This window comes from Haliotis rufescens, unplaced genomic scaffold (assembly GCF_023055435.1).
Source record: "Haliotis rufescens isolate VD_foot unplaced genomic scaffold, xgHalRufe1.0.p SCAF_16, whole genome shotgun sequence".
Lineage (NCBI taxonomy): Eukaryota > Metazoa > Mollusca > Gastropoda > Lepetellida > Haliotidae > Haliotis > Haliotis rufescens.
The window spans coordinates 9,744,715-9,758,962 of NW_025963846.1; the positions used below are offsets into that span (position 1 = coordinate 9,744,715).

The 14,248-nt window shown below is 39.4% G+C and overlaps 1 protein-coding gene across 9 annotated transcripts in view; it reads left to right on the forward strand.

Annotated features, from left to right (window-relative positions):
• Window positions 1–14,248, forward strand: part of LOC124134384 (calcium-dependent secretion activator 1-like) — a 119,592-nt gene that overhangs the window by 44,325 nt on the left and 61,019 nt on the right. For all 9 annotated transcript variants that reach the window (XM_046499165.2, XM_046499189.2, XM_046499196.2 and 6 more), the window contains exon 4: window positions 13,703–13,796. In XM_046499165.2, the coding sequence (XP_046355121.1) occupies window positions 13,703–13,796 (94 nt within the window). The remainder of the gene's footprint in view (window positions 1–13,702; window positions 13,797–14,248) is intronic.

Here is a 14,248-nt window from a genome sequence, read left to right on the forward strand (position 1 = left end):
GCAACTTGTAGGACATGAGATGCAGGACAGGACCAGTGCTGGATGTGAGAGGCGACTAAATGGATCGAGTGGTCGGCCTCTGTGACTTGGTTGATGGCAGATCATTGTACTCCAGTGGCGTGGACCATTGGTCATAATATAAATCACGGGTTTATCTGGCCCAGACTTGATTATTTATAGACTGATGTCATATTTATGAGTTAATACAGATGCTTGTTTGCCCCTATGCTACTCAGCATCCAAATAAGAGCACCTTGTGGTATCTGATGACTTTGTTTATTTCAAGGTCACCAGTTAAACCTATTATGGTATGACACAATACTCCAGACATTTTCCAGGGAATCAACTTTACAAGTTCATTTGTCATAACCATGAGGAAACCTACAAATGTTCACCTATCAAATTACCAACTATAGCTGCAGTATAGAAATCTTCTCACATTACCTTCTCCACAAAAAGGAAATGTGTAGGTTCCTGTTGACTGAAGGTTGTATTAACTGAAGAACACTTTGATCCACTGATGAAACATTCCATTCAAAATGGAAGCCTTTGTGTTGACTATAGGTGGATAATCTGGTGTAATAACACTGTTTGAAGTGGGCAGAGTTTGATGAACAGGGAGCCTACCTCCACCAGGAGTCTATCGAAGTACATAGAGGTTTATTGAAGTACGTAGAGGATTACATCTATCACAAGAAGACACATTACTTTTCTTTAGTCAGTAGAATAGATTCAGCCTTGATCAATTGATTCTGTAGGATGGAGCAACTTGGCCACAGTACTGGCTTGTCCTGTTGGATGGAGGAGACACTTGAGATTCAGTGGTTATGTTCTGTTGTATTGACACAGACACTGGCATCAATACATGCCAGCATTCTGTCTAGCTTTCAGATAATCCCCACAATGTCTGGCCTTCTTTTTTTTTTGTTATGCTGTAATCAAGCCTGTGAGAATTGGTTGATTTCCTAGTGGTTTGGTTTCAAAAGCAACTGTGCTAGTTCCAGGCACTTGCAGATCGAGGAGTGTGTGTGTGTGTGTGTGTGTGTGTGTGTGTGTGTGTGTGTGTGTGTGTGTGTGTGTGTGTGTGTGTGTGTGTGTGTGTGTGTGTGTGTGTGTGTGTGTGTGTGTGTGTGTGTGTGTGTGTGTGTGTGTGTGTGTGTGTGTGTGTGTGTGTGTGTGTGTGTGTGTGTGTGTGAACTCCCTTTGTTTCAAGCAGCCTTTGTCAGCCCATGTGTTTTTGTACATTTGGTGAATTGAGTTGTGTGCACACTTCTCACCCCTCACCCCTCACTCCCACCCTCACCCTCAGTCCCATCCCCACTTACACTCCAACTTCTGCTCCCATTCACTCCCACTCCCACTCACACTCACACTCACACTCACACACCCACACCCACCTTCACCCACACCCACCCTACCTCCTTTTCAAGATCTCAGATCCACCTTGCCAGGTATAGGCATCATTGGTTCAGCCCGTTTTTCTGTTAAGGACCAGGTAGAATGTGGACACTTTAAACCACTGAAAATGTCAGAATTTATGTTTGTAGAAAACTTTGAAATATTGAACAGACATGTTGAGATGTTTGACAACAAGCCTCCCCCCCCCCCCCCCCTTTTGGCTAAGCCCCTTTACCTTTTACTGTAAAGGTCAAGGTAAAATATAGACCCATTTTGGACCACTGAAAGTGTCAAATTTTAAATTTTAACAAAACTTTCACATATTGAACAGACATGTTCAAATGTCTGACAACAAGCAATTTTCCATCATTTTTCTGTAAAGGCCAAGGTAGAATATGGACCCTTTTTGACCACTAAAAATGTCGAATTTCAAATTAAGGCAAAACATTATTCTTCGTTAGCCTAGCCCCTATTTCTGTAAATTTAGGAAATTTGACATTCCTGAGACATTTTGCCTGCTCCCCAAATAAACCTGTTCTGTGGCCAATAAGCTGTGAGCAGCCAAATTATGCCAAATGGCTTGATCAATTTTGTTTGAGACAAAGAACAGAAACTTTTCCAATTGTAGATATGACATGCCATTCAAGAAAAACAAGTTTTTTTATGGGAATATTTCGTTGCTAACACAATCATGTCTGGCATGTTCTATGTGTGTTTGGCCCATACCACATTTGGTAATATTGTAGTTACATACAGTGTCATGTCCCGTAGCCTAATGTACTAAACACCTCACTCGCTCCATCATAGGAAAAAGTGATACGGTTTACTTGACTGTTTAATGATTATATCAGATAATAATCAGAATATGTATCATAGGTGGCTTTTTTATGGAACTTCTTTTGGCATGTATGTGTGGATTCTACTTTGTCTGATATCAAAATGCTCCCTTGAAAACGATATGATCAAGATTTCCTGTCCTTGAAACAGAGTCCGAAATAACTGCCTGCCTGTGGCTGGTAACTTTTCTGTTGGGCCGTGTGAAATTTTCCACCACCTGACTGACTGTCTGGCAGATAATTTAAAAACTACTTATGTATTCAGCTCTATTGTGACTCCTTGTAGATTCTCAATTAATTGTTTCCATTATTTCAACTTAATCAAGACGTGATTTTTCTCTTAGTTTTTGTGATTTCCAATATTTATAATGGCTGACTTTGGGCATGTTACTTTGAAGATGTGCAGGCAACATTTATGGGTCAGCTGCCCGACTGTCTTGTTGGGTTTTAAAATGATTTCAAACCTGCCTTGAAAGCTATTCATTCCATATTACACTAACATTGAACTTAACATTGTAAGTATTGTTTTTTATTGCATATGACCATGTATGTGATATTCATTACATGCAACAGCTGGTGGTGGTGTATGTACATCCCTTGTGTTGTTTACACGAAGCCATTGCCACCAATACCGATCACAGACAAATTTCATAGATTATTAGTGAAATGTATGTACATAAATGGACGACCCGTGAAGATCCGGGGTAGATTCTTTCTTCAGCAACCCATGCTTGCCGTAAAAGGCGACTATGCTTGTCTTTAGAGGCGACTAATGGAACGGCCAGTCAGGCTCGCTGACTTGGTTGATGCATGTCGTCAAATCCCAACTGAGTGGATCGATGCTCATGATATCAATCAATGGATTGTCTGGTCCAGACTCGATTATTTACAGACCGCCATCATACAGCTGGAATATTGCTGAGTGCTGTGTAAAACAACAAACAAACATAAATGGACAATAGCTACCTGGACTAGTGAATAGTTTTGCCTGGGTTAATTCCATATTTTTACCCTGTATACTTTAGTATAGATTGTTATAAGTAGAGCTCACATAGTCAATAGAAACATTATGAGTAGCATGATCCACCATTGCTGTCTCACAGTGACATTTTCAAAGTGACCTTATTTCATAAGTGTACATTGTCCATCTGTTAAACTAAATATCTCTTCTTCTCCAAAGCTGCATAAGATATCAATGTCATTTTCACTTAAAATATTCTGGATGTCCCGATCAAAAGCGAAGTAAACATTTCATTTTAAAAATTCAATATGGCGTCCACAGCAGCTTATTTCAGTTAAAACAACACATTCACATCAACATCTCCCCAGAAATCTTTAGACATATTGTTTTCAAAATTTCAGTGGAAATATTAAAGCAGAAATGTTTTGAATATCAATGGTGACAACTTTAGTAAATTGACTGCCTTTTCACATTTGAGACCGATGACTACAGAGCTACAGTTCTGTAGCACTGCTTTTATCAATACGTAACAGTCACCGCGTAAACTAGGTGTAAACATGCACACATTTCCATGAAAAAAAATAACGTGCTCATCGAACTTGAAATCCATCGGATTCATGTTTGTATTTTAGACTTAATTGATGAGTAAAGATCCATAACGGTATGGGAGATTATGAGGAGGGTGTCCGGGAAGAACGTCATGACACGGTGTCGGACTGACATTGATTACATCTTCTGAGACAGATTGATAGCAGTTATCTCCAGCTGCATATGCAGCCAACGGCTATTTTGCCTCCAGTTAGTCGATTCTTCTGTCAGGCATAATTCACATTTCTTAGTAACTGTAGTGATTCTACCTGGACCTGATGTCAGCTTGGTGGAATGAAATGGACAAAGAAACAGGAAAATACAATGGATATTGTGGCTAGAAGGAAATCATACTTGGAGTTTTATAAAAAGAGATGCATGAATATTCAAGCGTAGAAAACGGATATTTATTTAAATTGTTTTAGGGGAATATGATTTAGATCAATCAATGAAGACCTTTGGAAGGCAAATATCAGAATGTATTTTTGTAAATGGGAAGTTTGTTTGTAACCATACATATTCTAAAGAACATGCAAAATACAGAAGGTTCTATATTCAAATTTGGAAATTTATTGCTTGGTGTAAGCTGATTATGGCTGTCTTCATGAATGACCTCTTAGTGGAATGTATCTCAAGAAAAGACTATTTGGTCCGACATGTAATCTTCTTTCCCTGATCTCTAAACTGATTGACAGAGAAGGAGAATACTAAAAGCCCCTAACTAAAAAAATAAGATTTTAATGAAACTGTCAACTCTGTAAAGAAACTGGTGTAATTCTCCTTAGTGGCGTGAGTCGTGTGACTCAGGTTTGTTGTAGACCCAGCTGTGCTGCCTGGACAGATGGAGCTGCTATTTGTGGTGTGATTATCGTCAGAGAAAGGTTTTTTCTGCAAGTCTCGGCCATACCTACCAATACATTATTCTCCGCAACTGGGCACAGAACTACTTCCTGTCTTGCTCAATATGTACCAGCGTCCTACGGCAATTAGAGCATGCTTATGTTATTGCTTGGTTTTCATATCCGCTGACCTTCAAGAAAAGGTTTTAAATGACAAAATTATTTTTTGCAGATAAATGTAGGTGTTTATTCAATTGAGACAAACAATTTCTCTTCTAATTTTTTAACATCTTATCTTTTCCTGTTACAATAACCCTGCATGTATGAAGTTTGATTTGGCGTAAAGGAATGATTTTTTTTTAATTCAAATATATTGTTATTTTTCTTGTAAAAGAGGCAGGAATGAATAATTGTATTAAGGTATAATACAGAACTGTCACACAATCTATCATGAAAAAAGCAATTGACACATTGATCTTTTATTCAAACTATTTATTCATAAGTGGTAAACAATCAAGAAACATACTCTTATTTCCATGACGACCGTCAGTGCCATCATGCATGCTTGTCTGCAACAGACAGTAGTCATCAGCTTTGTGACTCCTTGGAATGACAAAGATTTAGGCCGGGGTTTACAAGAACGGTGGTGGGATTACAGTGCCACAAACTCTGTGACGGGAACAGCATGCACAATGATACTTCCTGGTCTTCAGAGAAACTTGTTGGTATTAATTTGATAGACATTCACAGCAGAGAAATAATAAGTAAATGCTACGTAAAATAATACATAATAAAACATACAGAAACATTGACTGCACTTAATTCGCCATAAACTGAGAAGGTCGTTTTGATGGGGGTGGACTCCTTCTTTGACCATGTTTGTGATCATTGAGGATGTGGCAATTGATGAGCAATATGTTCTCGTAGCTTTATGATTTGACTGGGTTTAATGTCACATCCTACTTCCTCCCACACTGGCTGCAGCAGCGACATTTCCGTCTTGTGACATTACCCTTAATGTGTCCTCCTCCTCGCCATAGATTCTGAATGTGGACCACAGGCTCTCAATGTCTGCTTCGTGTGGGAAATCTCTCAATTGAATTATTTGGAAATTTGTATGAGGGTCTAGTTAGAAATTTGTTTTAGGACTTACTAGAAATTTGTATTAGGACTTACTAGAAATTTGTATTATGGACATGTTAGGAATTTGTTTTAGGGACCAAATTTCTTTTTTGGGTTATCAATATTTGTACAAGATAAATGATTATCATTACAGAGTATTCTCAGTTTGCCAATAACTTTGGGTCAATTTTGATTGATCTTATATGTCAAGACTGGTAATAAAATTGATTTTACTTCTATCCTTTGCCCATCTTTTAGAGAAGATTTGATTACTTTTTTTTATGAAATTTTATTTCAGCATTTTAGGTGAACTAGGTGAAATGTCAGTAATGGCATCTCACGGTGCTGTGAATTTTATCAACTATTTCACAGATTTGTAAGTGAACATTTTTCCAGGCCACTGAAACCTCTGGCATTTGGGACCTCTCCTCTTCCTGCTGTCAGAAAGGCTGTCCCTCAAATCTTGACATCTTACTGTCACTGTATACAGAGCATGTTGAATTGTCTTCAGGTAGAGAACACTACAGGGATACTGTTATCATGTCATGTATATGTGAATTGTATTGGACTTACAGTGAGACCTTGTGCGACTGGACTCCATGCATTCTGGTCAGTCAAGGACGGAGCCCATGCTTGTCATAGAAGGCAAACAAAATGGGGATTGAAGACTACGACATCAGCTTTTGGTAAACAAGGGAGCATTGGAGATATATTTCCGAGGTGCTATGTAGAGTTAACTGCCTTAGCTGTGCCAGGATGCACTGTTGCAGGGTGTGAGTCCCAGAATTTTGCTGAATATGATCCTTAATTCAGCACTGTACTCATGCTGATGAATGGCTACGATCTGCGTCTGTTTGGGCTTCCCTCCTCCACTAACCTGTCAGTTTTACTGAAATAATATTTAATGTTGAACCCAACACTCTTACTGGAAGGATGGCCCCCAGGGAAAAGCAGCTCTGAACTGTAAACTGCAACATTGTGTATCTTCACATCAATGGGGATGATAGAAAACACAATTCATCCTTGGTTTGTCTGGTATAAGCTTGTTTACAAGCACCCAGGCACTAACAACCACGAGTGGTTCAATATCTCCAATACATTTTTACTTCTCTTTATTTTCTAAACATGCAATCAACATATAAATCTCGCTTCTTGTGAGAGGAGCGAAGGGGAGATAACTCTTATCATTCCACCCACACACCTTCTACATGCTATCATCATGTCATATCATCTGTTATCATCAAATAACTGTCGTATTTAAGCCACAGATAATCAGGAATCTATATCTGACAACATTTTCAACATCTCAGTACACATCCTTAAATCTCGTGAGAGGTACATTTTATACATGTGGTCTCTTGTGTCTTTATGTGTTTTATTTGTACGAACAAGGGATGGTTTAATGATCTTGGGGCTGCTGTTATCTTAGGCTGAAGCTTATTGATTCCCACAGTCTGATTTATGGTTAACTCACTGTTTTGTCCCCAGTAAAACACGTCTGTTTAAATCATTGCTTGATCCCACTGCATTGATTGGACGCTGCCCAACACAGCTCATCTCTTGTTAACAATTTTTCATCACGGAACAGCAACATGATAAAATCATTAGCCACATCATTGTGTTTAACTAGGGTGTTATGAGGTGATTATTTGCAACACATTGATTTACAGGGGATTCTGTTAACTTTGAACATGGTTATCTCAGAGAGACTGGTCTCTTTTTTTTTATGTGATTTCCTCTTAAAGTTCAGCATGTCTCCAATATTTCTGCTACAGAATGCACCAAAATGTATGATGTGAATAAAGAGGAAAGCTATGGCCACTAAAGGAGTTCTGTTTAATCAATTTAATCAATGTCTTTTTAAAATCTGGAGCTTAATTTCTGAACTTGTTTCAACTACACTGGTTATTATATTTGTACCATGTAAAGATTTATCTTTTGTTTCGATGTCTTATCTTATTCTATGATGAAGAGTAAAGAAATAATGCATCGGTCGATATTCTCCAGGGAGTCGTGATGGATTAACTTTAGAGGTTCTATGTGTCAACATTGGCTGCATTATGTGGGTGGTACAAGTCACCACGCTCATCTACCCTGAAAGCTCTGTTCAATTACTCTCCGATGGTTTTTTTGTCATTTGGTAGTTATTAGTCTTGCTGATGAGCTAAGAAAAGGAAAAAATATGAACTATGAACTATTGCACACAAAACTGATATCGTCATCTTCCTTCTATATGCCAGAATCCTTTTAAGCTTATGAGACAGTTTGGTATTTGTATTCAAACTTCCATTTGCTTCCTTCATCTGCTAAAGTGTATTTCCTTCTTCAAACTCATCAGTTATGTTTTTTTCCATCACCATCTTTCATGTGTGATGTTGAGTTCAGTGTAACTTTATATGAGAGTAATGTGTGATGTATGTCACTGTCATGATGTGGGATGTAGGTGTCCTTGATGTGGGATGTAGGTATCCTTGATGTGGGATGTAGGTGTCCTGTATGTGAGATGTAGGTGTCTTTGAAGTGGGATGTAGGTATCCTTGATGTGGGATGTAGGTGTCTTTGAAGTGGGATGTAGGTATCCTTGATGTGGGATGTAGGTATCCTTGATGTGGGATGTAGGTGTCCTGTATGTGAGATGTAGGTGTCCTTGATGTGGGATGTAGGTATCCTTGATGTGGGATGTAGGTATCCTTCATTTGGGATGTAGGTATCATCATGTGTGTCTGAAAGAATGGAAGTCTTTCTTTCAGGTACACCAGCCTGGTGTGGCTATTCATGATGTGTGATGTAGGTATCATTGCGCGTATCTGAAAGATGGGTGGTCTCTCTTTCAGGTACACCAGCCTGGTGTGGCTATTCATCATGTGTTGCAGGTATCACCAACTGGATTCACTTATGAAAGTGACAAATATTGTGTGTTTTAACCTGTCTTGCCCATTTGAAATGTTTAATTTAAATCAGAAGTATCACTTTTTCGGGGAAAAGGGAAATTGTCCAAACAAACTTTATTGTGTAATGTGATAAATCAGGTTGCAATCCAGAGACATTTATGATGACTTGGTGTGTCAAAAACTGAAGCATTGTAAGACAAAACAGGAAATTCATGACCAGTCTGCCGAATCCCCCCATCTCAAGTAACCGGTGTCCCAAGAGTAACTTTGAATTACAAGAGCTGGTGGTAATCTGCCAAAACCCATCTATGTTATAAGAAAGCAGTAATCCAAAAGAATTGTGTTATTTCATACTCCATTTCATCATAGGACTAGATTGTTTTTTATCAGTGATTAATTCTGATGTCCATGTGGCATGGCAGGTTGTTGCAGACAAGTGTTTGGCTCTAGGGCTGGCGTGTGGAGGGAGTCAAATTGGCTGCATGTGTTCGTCCTGCTGCTAGAATATACCCATAGTTGTCTGGCATTTTTTTTTCACTGGCTCCAATAGATGCCTTCCAGTCAGGATTGGAAAAACCTCATGGGTTCAGCTGAGCATTCTCTGCATTCACTCAGAAAATTTATCAGTTGGTTCGCTGAAATTTCAGATAGTTGTTTCAATATACTAACCATTTGGGAACTCTAAATTCAATTTATCATTTCAGATAATACTTTTTTTGTAAACTTATGAATATTTCTGAACTGAGTGCGTGCATGATTGGTCACGAAATGCACAGCTGGAGTAATTCAATATTACAACTTGTCCTAGACATTGTTGTAAAGCTGTTTATTACAACATGTTTAGAAGCTTTCATTTTTGAGGTGGGGTGATTTGATTAATGCACAAAAATATTATTCATAAGTACAACACAATGCATGAGTGCACATTGCACCTGGTTTCAGTGGCACACTCTCTTCTACAGGTTACCCGTGAAGATTCAGGGTAGAATAGGTCTTCAGCAACCCATGCTTGCCATAAAAGGCGTCTATGCTTGTCGTAAAAGGCGACTGACGGGATCGGGTGGTCAGGCTCGCTGACTTGGTTGATGCATGTCATCGATACCAATTGCGTGGATTGATGCTCATGATATTAATCACTGGATTGTCTGGTCCAGACTCGATTATTTACAGACCGCCGTCATATAGCTGGAATATTCCTGAGTGCGGCGTTAAACAACAAACCAACCAACCAAATCTTCTACAGGTTCTTGGCTTGTCCAGTTCATAGCAGCAGAACAGGTTTTAGATGTGCTGATAGTGCGAACATATATCTCAACAGTGTTGAATACTGCCATAGGTGTTAATCCCTCATGGTTAGGACCATCTCAGTGTTATGTGGAGTTCACAACACATGGTATTGTGGTCTAAACAGAATTAGTAAACTTTGGTAAAACAAATGAACCATACCAAAAGGAGGGTTTCAGATCGGGTCATTTTCTGGGACATTATGTTCCAAAACATCCTTTCTAAAGATGATTATATCATGCAAATGTCTGTATGTCATTTGTTTTAGAAAATCAAGAAGTCATTCTGTAGTAATTGGCTGAAATGAATTGAGCCGAGTTGAAACTGGTCCTTTGACCCAATCCAAATTGCTCAATGGTTAAGTAGTCCGTAGTAGAAATGTCTTTTAAAATGTTTCCCTAGAGGCGTCGTTATGAGGACTAGTTACTGGAATGAGGCAGTGTCAGCATATCAACACAGCATCAGTCTTCCTTCATAGTATTTAATCAGAAACCGAAAGGCTGTCCCAGTTGTGTGTGTGTTGGTTCCTCCAACTCTAGTTCAGTTCCCTTCATGGAACATGGGTTCACTTGGTGTGATGCCGAGATACAGCTCCAATATTGGCAGGTGCAGCATTTAACCCTCTCTTTATCTCTCACTTATTTCGTCTCATAACTGGCTGTGCAGAGTTGAATGACAAAAATTTATGATTGTTGGTTCAAATCCCGGTTCAACGCTATTATGTTTCTAGATTCACCATACACGTGCTCATGACTTCAGGATTTCTTCCCACATTAGGCTGACACGCCGTGATGTAACTGGAATATTGTTCAAAGCAGTGTTAAACCCATCTCAATCAAACCCTACTTCTCCCTCATTCATTCCATGAAATCCGGTTAGGAATCAGGGTCACTGCAGGTCCCCATTGCTTGTCGTAAGAGACGACAGAAATAGGAATTGGGTGGTCAGGCTCTGTGACTTGGCTTATTTTGTGTCAACCCAATGCCTGGATCATGCTTTCAGTCCCTGGTTGTTGCCCAATGCATGGATCATGCTTTCCGTCCCTGGTTGTCATCCCAATGCCTGGATCATGCTTTCTGTCCCTGGTTTCCGGGCATTGGCTCAGTTTCTAGCAGGGTGCTGTGAAAAAGCTATGATATTGCTAATGGCATTAAACAATATGCACTCAATCTCATGATGCCTCTGACATTGTGTGACCTGTTACTGGAGCAGATCACCTCCAGTATGACTGTATTCACCTTGGTGTGCCTAGTAGCGGTCAGTCCAATCAATGCTGTGAATAATCAACCTGTCATGCACAGGTGAACTGTTTACTCCATGGAAATAAATACAGACATTTCTCAATATTCCCGTTATGAATTATGAATCAGGTCAATAAATCTGTATCCACCGGCTGTAGAAGTAGGGCATTATGGCCATATTATTGATGGCTGAGCTCCACGTGCTGGGCTATGAGGCAAGATGTTATTGTGATATTGTACTCCCTCGAAAATTGCTTTCAGAATAATATTGAATCATATGGTTGTGATTTTCCAGATAGTATGTTAATCAAATGTAAATGCTGCAAATTTAACATATCTGTTTTGTGATGAAATTGTTAATTCAATTTTCATTTCAGATCTATCCCAGTTGGATTGTTTTTTTCTGTGTAATATTTCTGTGAGACATGAAGAAACATATTGTGGTGGTTATTGTTCTTATCTTTTTAAAGATATTTCTATGATTATTCATAAGATTTCTCCTTCTTTTTACCTTCATCCACTTTTGATGCAACACGGTGCTGGGTTTATATGCATGATATTGTGTATTCAATACAGCATCCTTGGTTCAGGGCTAGACAAACACTATGGCCAGATCAAGATGTAAATAGACCAACACTATGGTTAAATCAAGGTGTAAATAGACCAACACTGTGGTTAAATCAAGGTGTAAATAGACCAACACTATGGTTAAATCAAGGTGTAAATAGACCAACACTATGGCCAGATCAAGATGTAAATAGACCAACACTATGGTTAAATCAAGGTGTAAATAGACCAACACTGTGGTTAAATCAAGGTGTAAATAGACCAACAAAATGAGTAGAAGAAGATTCTCTTACAGATTAGGTCCCAAGTAATGGGGGTATCGATGAAGATTCTCTTACAGATTAGGTCAAAAGTAATGGGGGTATTGATGAAGATTCTGTAACAGATTAGGTCCCAAGTAATGGGGGTATCGGTGAAGATTCTCTTACAGATAAGGTCCCAAGTAATGGGGGTATCGATGAAGATTCTCTTACAGATTAGGTCAAAAGTAATGGGGGTATTGATGATGATTCTGTAACAGATTAGGTCCCAAGTAATGGGGGTATCGATAAAGATTCTCTTACAGATTAGGTCCCAAGAAATGGGGGTACAGTGAAGATTCTCTTACAGATAAGGTCCCAAGTAATGGGGGTATTGGTGAAGATTCTCTTACAGATAAGGTCCCGACTAATGGGGGTATCGATGATGATTCTGTAACAGATAAGGTCCCGAGTAATGGGGGTATCGGTGAAGATTCTCTTACAGATAAGGTCCCGACTAATGGGGGTATCAATGAAGAATCTCTAACAGATTAGGACCCAAGTAATGGTGGTATCGGTGAAGATTCTCTAACAGATTAGGTCCCGAGTAATGGGGGTATCGGTGAAGATTCTCTTACAGATAAGGTCCCGACTAATGGGGGTATCGATGAAGATTCTCTTACAGATTAGGTCCCAAGTAATGGGGGTATCGGTGAAGATTCTGTAACAGATTAGGTCCCAAGTAATGGGGGTATCGGTGAAGATTCTCTTACAGATAAGGTCCCAAGTAATGGGGGTATCGGTGAAGATTCTTTAACAGATTAGGTCCCGAGTAATGGGGGTATTGGTGAAGATTCTGTAACAGATTAGGTCCCGAGTGATGGGGGTATCAATGAAGATTCTGTAACAGATTAGGTTCCAAGTAATGGGGGTATCAATGAAGATTCTGTAACAGATTAGGTCCCGAGTAATGGGGGTATTGGTGAAGATTCTGTAACAGATTAGGTCCCGAGTGATGGGGGTATCAATGAAGATTCTGTAACAGATGAGGACCCAAATTATGGGGGATTGAGAGCTCACGATGGCTGCATGACCTGTAGTACTTCCTAGCCCTACCTCTGATTGTTGACCCCTGTTTTCTAGGTTAAATAAGCCATGATAGCAATCAGTGAATATCGCAACAAGTCCAAATCCCGGGTCTAGACAAGATTATTTCAGTCCAGTTATCTTTGCCACTAATAGTCCATACAATTAAAATTCTTTGTATTGAAAATATGAGGCCAGGTTTGTAGTCTGAAATGTTGTTTTAACAGGCATATATATAGTTCCTGTACACTGTTCCTGACCACTGTCACTTTATGGCTCATGGTGGTAGACGAATGCAAGTAGAAATATTTGGAAGTAATTGTGTGGTATGATATGATCATTTTTAATATCTTCCATTAATGCTTTTGATTAATAGAAGTTTGGGAGATATTGAATCACTAAATCTACAAAATGTTTATTTTGCAGAAAGGTGTTCTTGATTTATCCTTTGAGTTCAGAGTTCTTATACATTAGAATTCCACTGTTTGATTATCACCCATCTTAGAACAAGAATAATTGCAAGGGACTAAATCCTATGCTTCCAGAGTAATCCATACTAGGAAAATACTACTTACAGCAGTAATCCATAAAAGGCTGTGTTGTATTGACTTCCCATTGTTTTGAAGTGTGTGCTATATTATCTGTTTCAGAGCACAGCACTCCTCTTTGTCCAAGCTAGACATCAGTGAAGATAACGAACCAGGCCTGTCCAAACTTGATGTGGTGCTGTCTTTCACACTGGAGGTCAGTTCTAGGCAGAACCTGACTCTACACACGACAGAGTACACACCACACAGTACACATAGCATACACACCACACTGTACACATAGCATACACACCACACTGTACACATAGCAGCATACACACCACACTGTACACATAGCAGCATACACACCACACTGTACACATAGCAGCATACACACCACACAGTACACATAGCATACACACCACACTGTACACATAGCATACACACCACATAGTACACACCACACAGTACACATTGCAGCATGTACACCACATTGTACACATAGCATACACACCACACTGTACACATAGCACCAGGCACACCACACAGTACACATAGCATACACACCACACTGTACACATAGCACCATACACACCACACTGTACACATAGCAGCATACACACCACACTGTACACATAGCACCATGCACACCACACAGTACACATAGCA